Genomic DNA, 15,513 nt, shown 5'->3' on the forward strand with positions numbered 1-15,513 from the left:
AAGAAAATTAAACTATGGGATTTGCATAGCTGACCCAGCAAACCTGGGGTTAGGGGGGCTGTGTGTGTCTTGCTTAAGGACTACAGCTATATAGACTATACTATTAAACATTCATTTGGTGCGTTCCTGGAATTGTAAATTGGACAACTTGCTGGAATCTGAGTACTGAATTATCTAGTGTAGTTTGGTATTCTACTTGACACCGGAAGTCAAGAATAACGGATCAACTGAAAGTGTTGGTTGTGAGTTGTTCGTTACGTTTATGAAGCAGAACATAACAACGAGATGATGCGTTTACATTTCGAGCCTGAAATCCACAATTTACACCTGTTTCTTTAGACTTGAGAGTAAGTTAGTACCACTGAATTGACAACCAGAACAGAAACTGGTGGGAGAATTCTCAACCATTTTGTCTTGCTAAACTGAGACAATAATCCCTGAGCTCATCTTCTGATGGGAGAATTCTCAACCATTTTGTGTCAGTACAGAATGCTATCTGACTTGCATTTTCATCAGAAAAAGGAGAAACTAAGCTGAAAACGAATTTACACCCAGGACCAACAAAAGAAGCTTCTAATTCCTAAACATTTCTTTTTCGCCCATTCCATTTTTCAGAATAAGAAAATGGAGCAAGAAAATTAAAACCAAGCAAGAACCTCCGTCACGACGACGGCCTCCCCATGGCCAGCGGAGTGATCTCGGCGAGCGGCGTGGGCAAGGGGCTGGGCAGCGGCGAGGTCCGGCAGACGGGGCAGGTCGGGTGCTGCCGGAGCCAGGGGTCGACGCACTCCTTGTGGAACAGATGGCCGCAGTCGGGCAGCATCCGGAGCACGTCGCCGTCGCCGTAGTTGTCGAGGCAGACGGAGCAGCAGGTGCAGGTGGTGCCCAGTTTCTTCTTCCTCGCCTTGGCCTCGCCGTACACCACCTCCGGGTACCCCTTGAGCGTGGCCTCGTCGATGCCGAGCTCCACGTCGTCGACTTCAACGCCCCCATTGTCGCCCCCGGCGTCCCCCTCTCGGCGGCGTCGCCGGTGTCCCCGACGCGGAGACGGTGTCCCGTCGTCGGGAGGCGGCGCGCGGGTGCAGAAGTAGGATGCGAGGGTGATGGTGGTGATGAGGAGGAGGATGCCGACGGAGACGCCAACGCCGTAGCCAAAGCCGCCGATGCGGTCCGAGCTGAACATGCCGACGGAGTTGCCGTCCGCTGGGGGGATACGGCCGTCGGGCGGCGGGCCACCGGAGCTCATCGCGACGTCGTATACGAATCTTCCTTGGCCGGCAGGCCAAGATGAATGCAAGATGAACCGAAGCGAATGATGGTTAGCTAGCTAGAGAGGTGCGGTGACGGGTCGTCGTTGGTGGTGGCGATGAGGAGGAGGAAGAGAGCGATTGTTGATCGTTTGGTGGGGTTTTTGTTTGGGCTTGAAGGGAGCTCGGATCCAGCCGAGGGAGGTTGCGACGGGGACGTCAACGCTTTGCATGTTGCCAGAGCGGGACGGGAAGGAGCCGGCGGAGGACCGTATACCATGTACGGGAGAGCTGTATTGGATGCGGATGCGGCCGGACGAAATGGGCAATGGTTTCGATCGAGGTCAATGCTGCGTCCCGCAATATTATATGATCATCACTTCGGTTGATTTTGGTGTGTACTTTTATGCATGTTTTGTTGCTGATTTCTGTTTGCTGGGTTCGCCAGGGTCAATGCAAAATATGTAATGCAACCATGGGTTCGAGGTTTGACTTGTAGGCTGTACGTAGCTCGTTCGGATGCTTTGTGTGCGACTTTTATTTTCCCAAGTTGTGTGAACCATGTATCAGGCTTTTGGATAATAACAAAAGCTAACCAGCGCATGCGATGTTATCAAATCTCACATGCAATCTATATTGCAACTCATGATACCATTCTTTTTATGGAACATGATTTAAACAAAGCTGTTAATATGAAACTAATTTTGTGTCTCTTTGAAGAATTATCGAGAATTAAGATTAATTTTTATAAGAGTGAGATTTTTTGTTTTGGAATGGCTAAAGAGGAGGAAGATCAGTATAAACAGATCTTTGGATGTCGGACAACTTCCCTTTAGATACCTGGGTATTCCAATCCATTACAAGAAACTTAAGAATTCTGATTGGTATCCGGTAGAAACAAGGTTTGAGAGTAAATTAGGATGCTGGAAAGGTAAGTTACTATCCTATGGTGATAGGTTAGTTCTTATTAATTCAGTATTAACTAGCTTACCGATGTTTATGTTGTCTTTCCTGCAAATACCTGTTGGGGTAAGGAAACGTTTGGACTTCTATAGATCAAGATTCCTTTGGCAGTCCGACGAAAACAAAAGAAAAGACCGGCTCACGAAATGGAATATAGTTTGTAGACCTAAAGATCAAGGGGATTAGGTATTGAAGTTCTTGAAATCAAAAACAGATGTTTATTGAGTAAGTGACTTTTTAAACTTCTTAATGAGGACGGGGTGTGGCAAGAATTGCTACTTAATAAATACCTAAGACATAAGACGTTATCGGAGGTTCAAGCAAAACCTACTGATTCCCCTTTTGGAAAGGTCTAATGGAGGTCAAACAGGAGTTTTTTTCTAGGGGTTTTTTCAAAGTGGGTAATGGTAGCAGTACTCGTTTTTGGGAAGATACCTGGTTGGGCAAAACTTCTTTGGCTCAACAGTATCCGTCTCTATATAATATTGTGCACCATAAGAATGTCACAGTTGCACAGGTACTAGGTCAGTCGCTGATGAATATCACGTTTCGGAGAATATTAAGTGGTAATAAATGGACTTCATGGTTACAATTATGCCGCAAACTAAAGATGGTACAGTTAAATGAAGAGGATGATCGTTTTGTGTGGAATTTGTCATCAAATGGTTTGTTTACAATAAAGTCGATGTATGAAGATCTTATGTGTGATCATACCCCATTTCTGAGAAAATACCTTTGGAAGGTAAAGGTTCCGTTAAAAATCATTTTTTTTATGTGGTTCTTGAGTAATAAGGTGTTGTTAACCAAAGATAATTTAGTTAAACATCATTGGAATGGGTGTACAAAATGTGTCTTCTGTGATGAACAAGAGGCCATTCAACACCTGTTTATTGAATGCCTCTTAGCTAAACTATTATGGCGTACGGTGAACTTTACCTATGATCTTCCACCTCCCACCAATATTACTAATATGTTTGGTAATTGGTTAAATGGAGTATATAGACAATCTAAGGCATATATCCGGATTGGGGTGGCTGCCTTATGTTGGTCTATTTGGAGACTCAGGAACGATATAATTTTTAATAAAAAACTTTCTTTTCATTTCTTGCAGGTTATCCATATGGTTTCCCATTGGGTCCAACTTTGGGCTCTGCTTTTTCCGGTGGGGCAGCGGGATGCCATGGCTACTGGATGCACACGACTCCTGATGGTCGCTCAGGATATCTTGTGCCAGGCTGGTTGGCGTCATACTAGAAGGCTATGTTGATATGTAGTCTTAGTATGTGTTTCTTTTGGTGGTTGATTTTTGTATCAATCCCTGATGATGCGTGATTTGTAAACATTAATATTCGGACCTGTTTTATTTTAATAAAAGGCTGTGTGCATCGTTACGATGCAGAAGCCGGGGTATACCCCCATTTCGAAAAAAAAAACGCGTCTCACGAAACAAACACACGTTGCAACTCATGACAATCGCAAATCATGAAGAAATCTAAGGGCATGCCCAATGCACTGTCCTGGAGGTACTGTCTCACATCTTTCGCTAGGTTCGGGTGATCCAAAGTAGATTCGATGAGAAGGCAGCCTCCTCTTCAGGAAGTGGGATCTTAAGCCTTAAAAGCATGATTTTTTAAGAGAGAAAGAGATACATAGTGTCATATTTGTGGGGTCTCTTCTCTCTTTTTTCTGACTAAAGTTGTAGCTTTCATTGGAGAGATAAAACTCACCATGTTGCTTCTGACAAAAAATTTACATGGAGAAGCTAGTTGTGTATGCCACCATTGCTCATGCCCTAATAGTGTGGAATCGACTGAGAATTAAAAATTGTATGCACTATAATGAAAATCCACTATTGAGAAGGATTGATCAAGTCCATCAAGTCCATGCCATATATAGAAACAAACGATTTTTCTATGAGACTGGGCATGACAATGTTCAATTCTATAGTAAATTGAAATTAAGATTTAAATTAACATATATAAAACATGGAGTGGATAATTCTTAGGTGACGCCATCAAATCTTACTTTCAACCCGTGTTGCAAATTGCGACTCATGGCAAGAAAATCACGAAACAATCCAATGGGATGGAAATGGACTCAAAATTAAGCTAATTTGCAGTCGAACAAATAAAAATATTTAACAAAAAATTTATGCACAATAATAAAAACCCACCTTTCAAAAGGATTGATCAAGTCCATGCCATATACAGAAACAAAAGTCATTTCTATGAGACTGGGCTTTGTGAAAAGTCACACTTACAAGCAAGGTTATTTGAGTGGCAACTAGTAGCAAACTTAACTCTAGCTTTTTTTATAAAGATTATGTATTAATATCAAGAAGATTTCAATTACACCTAGACTCTGCAACAAGTCAGTGCCCTGATAGCAATACATACGCATATAGTTATAAAAAATAAGAAGTACATAAAAGAAAAGTCCCACTATAGAGATCTATTTCTTGTAGCAGCGAACCAAACACCACTAATACATCACCAGAAATCCATCTTCACTTGAAGTTCTCTGACGTGCATGGTACCCATTTCTGTCTCCTCTCACTTCTTCTGTTTCCCTTCTATAACTAACTATCACATTGTCCTGCACGCCATCTGATGCGATCCTTTGTTTAGCTCCACTCCATGTGATTTACTCCGCCGGCCATTACCACACTCGTTGTTCACACCATCAGAGTTATAGTTAAGCTTCTGACATCAGATTTACAAGATCCGTCAAACCGAAGTGATGTCTTCATGGTTTCACTCAAGATGAGGCAATTCAATTCCTTGAGTACACGAGGACCCCCCAAATTTTATTACCGGAAACTATGGCTCTTTTGAAAAGGATGGAAAACTACTGCAACACAAAGCGACAGGGTAGGCAGCAAATGGGTTTTGCTTCACCTCTAAGCAGAAAGGCAAAAGATACACACGCGAAAAACACGAGAAAGAAAATAGACCAGTTTTCGCCCTTTGCTCTGTTGATTCTGACCCGCACCGATTAACACATTGCAGCCGAACGTCTGCTATTCGAGAAACAGATACGTTCTCTCCACTTCTCTCCATTATTTGCCAAGGTCAGAATCCAATAACAGGCTGATCGGCCTCGAATGTCAACTTCTCTTACAAGGTCAAATGCCAGAAGTAAGTAGACCGTAGAGTAGAGGTATACATAATGTTTTGCCGAGCTGGGGAGCAATGCTTATTCTTTGGAGGTAGAATGGATGGGACAAATAATAATGCATTTGTATATACATTACTTGAGTGGCCTGCTTGCCTCGAGTGATGCCTTCCCCAAATGCTTACCCTTCGATTTTCAAAAGGAATAACATGATGTCCCTCTAACTGACAATTGGATCAAGCAAGGTACATGTTCAGGCAACCACTCGATGCCAGGTCCGGGCGTCACCAGCAACACGCCGAGGCTTCTGATCTAAATATCTAATACGTACAAAGTGCATCTGCCTTTCGGCAGGTTTTTGCCCAAACATTGTAGCTCACATTACAAATTATCTAATGGGACAACATGGCAGTGTCGCTGTTACACGAGCGACTGCAGGCGCTAGAGTTGCCCGAAATCTTTGCAACAATCGAACACGTCAAAGGTGATGTCGGCTCACCAACAGCCAACAAGTAATAAACGTGCCAAAGTCATAGGAGAACGCAAAATAAATTTTCTGGACGACCTGCCATTGTTTAGCAAAGTAGCCATATGATATACTAGCACCAAAGGTTCCATCGTAGGGCGTCTAACTTGGAAAACTTGAGAACAGCATCGCACAGAAGCACGATAGGAAAATAATTGATCCGAGGCCTACTGCCAGGCATGGCCCCATCTTCGCCGTAGGCCTCCTGCGCCTGATGTTGCTGTTACCTCCTCGTCTCCTCGATCTCGACGTTGAACGCCATCTTCTCCTCGCACTTGTCTAGCTCCATGTTCGTGTGCTGCAACACAGGCTTGGGCAGGAGGACGGTCTCAAGGGCCTTGCACTGGTCTGGGATCAGTGAGTCTGAGAATTCCACCATGAAGTGGATGTAGAGCTTGGCCTTCATGAATGGCCTCTGGTACATGGGCATTGCCCTCATCGCTGATCGCCTTGAAAGCATTTGAAGAAACATTAATCAACACGATCAATGAGCATCCGTTGAATAACTGAACTGAACAACCACTTATTCAGGCAAAGGTCTCCCACTTACCACTGATAAGCTACCAGGTTTGACAACTCCAGGGTTGGACTTGACAAGCGACTTGAGTCAGCACATACTGAAGTCACACAGGGCTTCGGTATAGAGCATGTCATTACACTTCCTCTTGAAGAGGCAATCAGCATAGCAGCAAAAAAAACCACAAAACAGCCTAGTTCAGTTGCGAACAAGATTCAGGTATCAATCCATCCAAGATTCCAATTATTTGCCTTGTCAGGTACATTCAAGTTTGAACAAATATCAGTGTTCTAAGAACAGAGAAATAAAAACGCGATTAACGCTTCCGTTTGTGTAAGCTCCCCCGCCTTACAGTTCTCAGGAAATACCACCAGACTTGGGAGGGGGCGCAGCAGACACTGCAGGCTTCGACTGCACCACCAAGTGCTTGTACATCCGCCACCAGTTCTCCGCCGCATCGTCAACGGTCCGGTAGGTCCAAATGTGCGGCCTGGCCTTCTCCCGGGCGATGAGGATCTCCTCCACCTCTGCCTTCCGCTTCGTCTTGAGCGAGAGGCAGTCAACAAGATCCCCCCACTTGCCGAAGCAGTTGTCGAAGTCACCGTAGCGGTAATAGTGCTGCATCTGGTGCCACGGCGAGTAGCAGAACCACAGCGCGTCAAAGCACTTTATGCAGTCCAGACGCGGCGGGGGCAGTTCGCTGCCCTCGGCGCTAGTCGTCTGGGGCTTCTCTTCGGGCACCATACGGGGCGCTGGATTACTAAGGCCTGTGTAAGGGTCCAACCATCAGGATATGTGTTTTGTACTGCCTTACTGAGAGATTGAGTGTAATTATTTTTCTCCCAGATCTAGTCTAGCTACTAACACTACTTCACACTCCAAACGAAGTTATCCACAGCTCCTACATCAGTAGCAAATCAACATACCAAGCTTCTAACGAGTTGCTCAATCATCAATAAATTATAAGAATAAACATCTAAGATATAGTTTCTAGAATGTGGAAAAGCTTCTGTTAAGCTGTTCAGTCAATAAAAATCTACAAGCATCAACTACTCCAACTCCAGCTTCGAAATGGAGTATAGTTTTCAGGCATGTGTACAATTGCAAGAACAAATGTATAGGACAATATTTCACAGATTCATACTGAATGGTAAACAAAGGTGGACTAAATGCGAATTAGAAAGCCGCTCGCAAACCTATTCACCCAATTTTCCGGCCTACAACAATCAGACACGCATCAACCAGCTCCATCCCCTTCGAATTGCACACCCCGGCCACATATCCGCCTCTCCCCAGCCCCCCAGGAATGCACTATACCCAATAGACAAGCAAAATCCCTTACAAACTCACCGGAAGAACAGATCGGTGCGAAAGCTGGAAAGATCAGCCGGCTCGGGGTCGCCGCCTTTGTCTGGATGGTTCTTGATGGCGGCCTTCCTGAGGTCGCGCTGGGACGCGCCTAGGGCAACCCCAGGATCTCGTAGTACCGTCTGATCTGGATTGGGCGGCGGTGATGGGGTCGCGAGGGCCAAGCTTCCAGATGCTTCACAGTTCACACTTTGTTCTGTTTTCATCTGACCTTAAACTTTGTTCTGTTTTTATCTGACCTACACCCGCTTAACACCTTTCAGCTGAACATTTGTGTTTCGGAGAACAAATACGTTCCCCGCTTTGCCTCCGTTGTCATTTTGTCTAACTTCGTTTGAGTTTTTAAGTCATCCTCAAATTTTGAACCAATTGTTAACCATATTTTTGGTTAAAAAAATATGAGTTACATGCCACTAAAAATACATTATTCAGTGGCAATGGTCGGAGGCAGCGACAACAGCACCCCGCCTTCTTGAAAGTGTCAATGGGGATGCTCTCGTCCTCTATGCTCGAGAATCAGGATACCTTCCAGGAAACCCTCGACCCTAGGTGTTGAATGGTGACGGTGTTTTCGGGGTATTCCCCTCTTGAGGACATTATTTGTTGAGCTTCATTGGCCTAGAGGGACCGATGGATGGGGATGTTGTTGCCATTAGTTTGGCGATTGAAATGATACATATGTCGCCTAGAGGGAGCATGTGAATAAGCAATTTAAAACTTTTACATTATGACTTTAAATAAATGTGAAATAAAAGTACAGTTTTATTTGGCAAGCACACAACCTTTATAAACTAGGCTGAACTATGTGCACAAACAACATATAGAAGATATATATAACTTCAAGCACGAAGGATGTCACAAAGTAAAATGCAAAAGAAGAAAAAAATTGGGTATAAAAATAACCGAGGTACGCGAAGATGGTGGTATATGCCGAAGTTCACACCTTGCGAGCACTACTGTCCATTGAAGCGATGTGGAGGCACAATGCTCCCCAAACGCTTCGATGGTTTACCGTATTATCTTCGAGCCTTTCCATCAAAAGGGAAGTCATTGATACTATGGGACCCTTGAGAACGGTCACCAAACATGTAGAAGTATCGATCTTTACAATATTAATTTGCTTTTCTTAAGCGCCTATATAAGTGGAAAACAAATTTTGAACTTGGGAGCATATACTCTTGGTACCCGAGAAAACATTTCAAAATGTTTAAATAAATCTGAACAAAAATTCGACACGCATATGTCAACATTATATGTGTACACGCCAAGTTTCGCTAAAAATAGAAATTTTTATGTCCTATGTGAAAAAAAGAAAATGTCTTGTCAAAGTACTTTTTTTAAGCAACAAAAATATCTTTTTACACATGACACAAAAAATGCCAGTTTTCCACGAAACGACTTTGTGAGCACATATAATGTTGAGATGTGTGCGCCAATTTTTTGTTCAATTTTTTAGTATTTTAAACTTTGTTTAAAAATCATTTAAAAAAAAGGTGCACATGCTCCCGGGTGTAGAAACGCTTCGTCCATAAATAAGCCCTTTGCATTGGACATGCCCTTAGTTAATAACTAGATGATACCCCGCACGTTAGGGCGGAAATCCTCTCAAACTTCGAAGCTTGCACGTTTTCTTTGTAGATCATGTGATCCTCCTTAAAAAAAATGAACCGAGAACATGAGTTCAACTCCGACATGCCTAAACATTTACTGTACAACCTTCAAAACCTCCAACAAATTGAATGATTGTGTTACCAAAATGAAACAATGGAAAAGATCTGCCTAGAACCAATACCTGATTCGATATTTCAATCGAAGATGGCACCTAATATATGCAAACTGAATTTTATTTAGTCGATAGCAGTCTGAGAAATAGGCAAATCCAGTATGGAAGCTCTATAACCATACAAAAGAAATCCCCGTGCTGTCCAGTCACAAATTACATCTCCTTGTATCTCAGTAACAAAACCTTGAAATCCATAGTTAGATAAACATTTAAGAAGATACCAACCTGGAGAGGACGGAACCAAATTGATGTCTAGTGATCTTCTTACACTCAAGGTAAAAAATATTAGCAGACCAAAGATCGAACCTCCATTGAGACAACAATCACCATACCTGGACATAGTATGAATCAGAGCACTCTCGGATGGATGAAATCTGAAGGTGAAGTCTGAAGTGTTGAAAGCAGAGCGGTTCAGAGTAGAGGTTTCATGCGAGTGTTCGTTCGGAGACATTACATGGCTGCGTATCTGAATTGCCTTTCTATTAATCAAAGAGATTAACTGTTTATTCCTCCTTTTACAAAGAAGATGGTAGGGTGCTCGCTGCAGGGTAGGTGAGGATGTGTAAAGACGGGGAAAAACAAAGTGGGATATTATTAGCACTAAGGCTTCAGTTACTGCATGAAATAAAGTGGCGATGTTGAAGTGTTGCATCGTACAAAAATAATGACATGCCAGGCTACGGTTTTGCTTATAGATAGATCATTTGCAAGAGAGAAAAAATACAAAATTAATGACATGGCAGGCTGCTAATGTGGAAGATTATGATTGGTCTAAACATGTTTGATGAGTTGGATAGCTTGCATGTTAAGAGAAATCATTTAGTGGGTTGCTCCTATTTAGATATTGTAGATAAGATGAGGCAAAACGTCTACCTCTGTTTTGGAAAAAGTACTTTCAATAAAAATTCAGCGGTATGTTTTTTTGTGTCATATAACTTGTCTTAGTTAAATTTAGAATCAAAATTTCTTTTTTTTGAACGGGTATGGGTCCGAAAGGACCCAGATGCTGCTTCATTTATAAGCGGTGGCTGAACAAATTACAGGGGAGTCCGCATAGAAAGTAGAAACTGCAGAAAAGACCCCAGGAATTACAACAAGGTCCTCAGGACAAAAAGGTTAAAAAGCAATCGGGTCCTCGGGATCCTTCTCCACCGTCAAGAAGAGCTCCGCCGCCGCGCCAGGAATACCGGCGCCGGGGACGAACCACTTGGGCCAGCACCACTGTAAGGTGCACAGCAGCAGGAGCTAAAGATCCTCTGCATCGGCTTGAAGCCTGGAGGAAGATAGACCATCGAAGCATGGCCTTGGAGGGTCGCCTTTCGACCATGATGTGCAGAGGCAGGGCGGAGTTGACCGCCGGCTTCAGTCCTCTGCTGATGAGCTCCAGAGACGAGAGCGCAGAAGCTCTCCGGCGCAGCAGAAGTTCCCCGCCGTTTCCAAGCCGTAGCTACCTGGACAGCCTCCACTCCCCATCCCCCCTCGCCGCCACGGCCGGCCAGGGATAGGAGGTAGACCGTCCAGAGAAGCCTGAGCTTGGCCACAAATACAGGCCCTTTATTCATGGAGTCGCCCGCCGACCAGATCTTCACCGCATCCAACTCCGACCGCCGGAGTTCGTCGGGGAAGAAGGCCACAGGCCAGCTACAGATCTCGGCCAAGAGATCTAGCAGCCTACCCTCGACAAAGTGCCAAACAACGGCATAAAACCAAGAAAACCTAGATCTACTAGAGCTATACACTACCCTAACTCCGGCGCCTCTCCTAGGCCATCTCCAGCCGGCTACGCCGGTGGAGAGGCCATCAGATCGGCCCGGCCTCTGGTGGAGAGCTCTCAGCTACTGTAGCGTGAAGAGAGAGGTGAGGGGGTAAATGAGAGCGTATTTAGAATCAAATTAAAAGGAGTACAACCTGTAAACCCCAACAGAGGGAGCATGATCAGCTTGTCATGCAGAAGCACGTTGTCCGTAGAGGAAGACATTTTGCTTAGTAGAGAGTATTACGAATTGCTATTACTACTCCTATATCGGGATAGTTGACATTAATGTTTTGTTGAAATAATGAAAGTTGTTGTTGCTATATAAATAGCAAAGTACATTTGTATATATGCGTTACTTGAGTACCTGCTCGCCCCTGATGCTTTCCCGAAATTCTGATTACAATCGGATCAAGACAGGTACGAGTACATATCAATTTCCGGAACCAACCAATCGCTCCTACCTGTTCGTCCCCCTTCTAGGTGTACATCTGAAGACGGCATTGTCGCTGTTTCATTAGAAACTGAAGCGTAAAAACGTGCCACAGCAAGTCAATGGAGAACGCAGATGATCTTTATGGACGACCTAAAAACTGTTTCGTAAAGTAGTAATATATCATATACTAGCACCAAAGGTTCAGCGTAAGGCGCCTAACTTGGAAAACTTAGAACACAAACAAATTCCGGACAAACACATTATAGCCCATCTGCCTACTGCTGGGCACACTGCACGCGCTGACCACCACCGCCGGGCATGTCCTCATCCTCATCATAGGCCTCCTGTGCCTGCTGTTGCTGCCGCCTCCGCATCTCCTCCTCGATGTCAATGTCATAAGCCATAGTCTCCTCGCACTCGTCCAGCTCCATGTCCGTGTACTGCGACACGGGCTTGGGTGGGAGGATAGTCTCAAGGGCCTTGCACTGGTCCGGGTTCAGCGAGTCGGGGAAATCCACTGTGAAGTGGATGTAGAGCTTGCCCTTCATGAATGGCCTCTGGTACATGGGCATGCCCTCATCGTTGATCGCCTTGAATGAGTCTGCAGAAACATTGATCAACATGATCAGTGAGCAGCAGTTAAACCGTTGGATGGGTGTATAAACTGAACTAGCGCTTGTGCCACTTACCAGGCTTGACAACTTCACCGGGGTTGGACTTGATGAGCAGCTGCCTGCCGTCCAAATGGGTAAGAACATACTGGAAGCCACACAGGGCTTCGGTGAGGGTCAGAGTGTGCTCGTAGAAGAGGTCGTCACCCTTCCGCTTAAACTTGGGGTGCTCCTTCTGCTGTAGGACAAAGATTATGTCTCCGGTGACTGTATCAGGCTGCACAACAAGCAAACGATTAGCTGCGGGAACAGGCAAACACAGACAGAAAAACTAAGCACTTCAAGTCCTGCTGCACATACCGCTTCATCGGCCTCGCCAGGGAAGGTGATCTTCTGGCTGTGCTGCATACCCTTCTCAACCACCACCTCCAAAACCTTCTTCTCTGTCACAACCTTATCGCCCTTGCACTGCCCGCACCGATCCTTGTCACTGATGGTCTCACCAGTTGCCCTGCACTCACTGCAAGGCTGCTGCATTTGCTGAATCATTCCTGGTCCCAACTGGCGTATTTGCATCTTATAGCCAGCTCCCTGGCAGCTAGAACACTTCATCGAAGCCCCAGACTTTGAGCCCTTGCTGTAGAAAGAACACAGTACCGTGAGATTTCAGAACTAACAGGCTGTACCACATGCAAGGTTACACAAGGAAGCAGGCTACTTACCCATTGCACTTTGAGCAGAGCACATTGCGCGAAAGCGAAAGCTTCTTTGATGTGCCATTGTACAATTCCTCGAGGGTAACCTTGAGAGGATGAACCACATCCTCACCCCTGCGCTGCCTCCTGCCTCTGCTGCCACTACCTGGAGAACCAACACGGGTGTGTGTGAGTTTGCGACAACATTGGCGAATCACGATTACAAATTTGGTTATTTACTGTTGTGGACATATATACCTGGGAAACCACCACCACCACCTCCGAAGAATGACTGGAAGATGTCAAATGGATCATGCATTCCTCCGCCACCTCCCATCCCCTCCTTGAGGGCATCCTCACCATACGTATCATAGATCTCCCGCTTCTCGGGATCGCTCAGAACCTCATATGCCTGAGCTAGCTCCTTGAACTGCAAGGGAACAACGACTGTCAGTTCTCCAACTAAACCAGAAAGCAGCCATGTCATTCAAACAGATTAACGGCACAAGCAACGGTAACAACAGAGCTTTACTCAACAGAAGCATCACCTGACAGTTTTGCTACTCACGGTAAGTTTGACACATGGCATTAGAAACTAAGCAAGTTGCATGTCAGTTTTGCTACTCCAACAAGCGATTACATACTATTTTGAATTTTGAATAAAACAGCTGCTGCATTCGCAACAAGAGCGTTGGTCAACACCGACTGCTGAATTGCCCAACATAAGCACTAACATCATACAAGTTAACCCTACCACGCAGTCAGAATGATTAGCTCGTACATACTGAACCCGGCTACTGATCCTCCATCAGTATCAAATCAACCATGTAAAGCTTGTAGCAAACTGCTCGACTAACAATAAACATCTAAATAGACCGATTGCAGGTTCGAGAATGTGAACAAGCTTCTGCTAAATTGATCAATTAATAAGCATCTACAAGCATAAACTATAGTTTGAAGCATATGAACAATTACGAAACCAAGTCTTAAGGGGGATTTCACAGATTCATACGGAATGCTAAACAGAGGTCGCCTAAATGTAATTTCCAAAGCCGCCAACAACCCTATCCATCTCCCCGGACAATTCAGACACACATCCACGAAACCAACAACTAAGCCCATCGAACTGCACACCCCGGCCACAGATCCGTCTCCCCGACGAACGACCGTACCAAATCGAACAGTCTAGACCAGATCGAGGATATATAAAAGGAAAGAGGGGATCGGGCGGGCGGGCGGGCGCTCACCTTCTCGGGGTCGCCGCCCTTGTCGGGGTGGTTCTTGATGGCGGCCTTGCGGTAGGCCTTCTTGAGGTCGTCCTGCGCCGCGTCCTTGGGCACGCCGAGGATCTCGTAGTAGCGCGTGCTGTCGCTCTTCTTCGGCGCCGCGCGCCCGAACATCTCGCCTGTCGCCGGAGGATTTCCTACCTACGCCGCCGGTGAGAAGAAACCCTAGCTGGTTTGGTCGTGGGGGATCGAGGTCGCCGGTCGGGATCGGGTTGTGAGGCGGAGGTGGAGGAGGAGGGCGGTGGTAGTTATAGGAGCGCGCGACGGGTGGTGGGGAGTGAATACTCTGGAAGATGCGGGAGGGGCGGCGCGGGCCGTCCGATCTGGATCGGGCGGTGGTGCGGGACGAGTGCCGAGCTTCTAGACGCTTCCGGCGTGTTCTGGTGAAAGGAGGAGGAGTGCGGGCACGGTTCGGGTTTGTGGGAAGGGGAGATGTGTGGAGTTGACTCCGGTAGGGCGAGTCCTTGCGGAGTTCGGGTGCGGGTCCGATGCGCTGGAACCATCCAGTGTGGATTTTTGAACAAAACATCCCTGTCCTAAATAGGCCCATGAAGCCATGACCCTCGGCCTTATATAGTGAACACTTTTTTCCTTCATACAAAGTAAGTGAAGATTTTTGGCTCTCGGGCTCCCGTTAGTGTCGAAGGACGAAAATAATTTAAGGTAGGATAGACTGTAATAAATAAATAACGCAAAGATTAAAATAGGTTTGATACATTAATGTTATATATAACCCTAACCCAATCACCTAATACAACAAAATATGAATATTCGGATATAAATAGAACCTTAAACAAGCAATTTATGCCACCTAAATGGCAAGGCTTGATTTTTTTCATGAAAGTCTTCTATAATTCTATCGATCAAGGCTTTTGAATATCTCTTGCTGGATGCCCACTCCGGTGTTGATGATCTTTATCATCGGGAAATCCCTTAGTCGTCGCCACAGTTAAAAGCAATGCTAACTCAGAGGTGTTAATGTAATCGGAAGTTTCTTTCAAATATCAAGGAATCTCTAGATCCTTAAATTCTCCACCTACCAAGTGACCACAAGAGCTTCTCTAGCTGGATCTCGACAAATGGCACTCACTGTGGTTGCACATGTAGCCCTTGCAATGCATGGGAAACTTCAAATGGATGTCGAGCTACATGTAGCCCTTTATTGTCAAATACTCAGAATTAATGTTTCAAAGTTTCAAAAAATTGAATCGGAA

General features: G+C 45.2%; 4 protein-coding genes across 4 annotated transcripts; all 4 read right to left on the reverse strand.

Annotated features, from left to right (window-relative positions):
- Positions 1 to 313: 313 nt before the first annotated feature.
- Positions 314 to 1,470, reverse strand: LOC127348367 (putative RING-H2 finger protein ATL71). Its single transcript, XM_051374414.2, has one exon. The coding sequence runs from the start codon at positions 1,244 to 1,246 to the stop codon at positions 662 to 664; it is 585 nt and encodes a 194-aa protein (XP_051230374.1). The 5' UTR covers positions 1,247 to 1,470; the 3' UTR covers positions 314 to 661.
- Positions 1,471 to 5,857: 4,387 nt separating this feature from the next.
- On the reverse strand, positions 5,858 to 6,534 carry LOC127292494 (dnaJ protein homolog). Its single transcript, XM_051321908.2, has 2 exons — positions 6,401 to 6,534; positions 5,858 to 6,299 (listed from the first exon to the last, which is right to left on the reverse strand). The coding sequence occupies exons 1-2, from the start codon at positions 6,532 to 6,534 to the stop codon at positions 6,074 to 6,076; spliced, it is 360 nt and encodes a 119-aa protein (XP_051177868.1). The 3' UTR covers positions 5,858 to 6,073.
- A 47-nt stretch (positions 6,535 to 6,581) lies between these two features.
- Positions 6,582 to 7,930, reverse strand: LOC127292493 (uncharacterized protein C227.17c). The gene is made up of 2 exons (XM_051321907.2): positions 7,718 to 7,930; positions 6,582 to 7,134 (listed from the first exon to the last, which is right to left on the reverse strand). The coding sequence occupies exon 2, from the start codon at positions 7,109 to 7,111 to the stop codon at positions 6,725 to 6,727; it is 387 nt and encodes a 128-aa protein (XP_051177867.1). The 5' UTR covers positions 7,112 to 7,134; positions 7,718 to 7,930; the 3' UTR covers positions 6,582 to 6,724.
- A 3,897-nt stretch (positions 7,931 to 11,827) lies between these two features.
- On the reverse strand, positions 11,828 to 14,524 carry LOC127292495 (dnaJ protein homolog ANJ1). The gene is made up of 6 exons (XM_051321909.2): positions 14,261 to 14,524; positions 13,272 to 13,443; positions 13,041 to 13,179; positions 12,679 to 12,955; positions 12,397 to 12,595; positions 11,828 to 12,308 (listed from the first exon to the last, which is right to left on the reverse strand). Exons 1-6 carry the CDS (start codon positions 14,411 to 14,413, stop codon positions 11,983 to 11,985), a joined length of 1,266 nt encoding a protein of 421 aa, XP_051177869.1. The 5' UTR covers positions 14,414 to 14,524; the 3' UTR covers positions 11,828 to 11,982.
- Positions 14,525 to 15,513: the final 989 nt, after the last annotated feature.

This window comes from Lolium perenne, chromosome 4 (assembly GCF_019359855.2).
Source record: "Lolium perenne isolate Kyuss_39 chromosome 4, Kyuss_2.0, whole genome shotgun sequence".
Classification (NCBI taxonomy): Eukaryota; Viridiplantae; Streptophyta; class Magnoliopsida; order Poales; family Poaceae; genus Lolium; species Lolium perenne.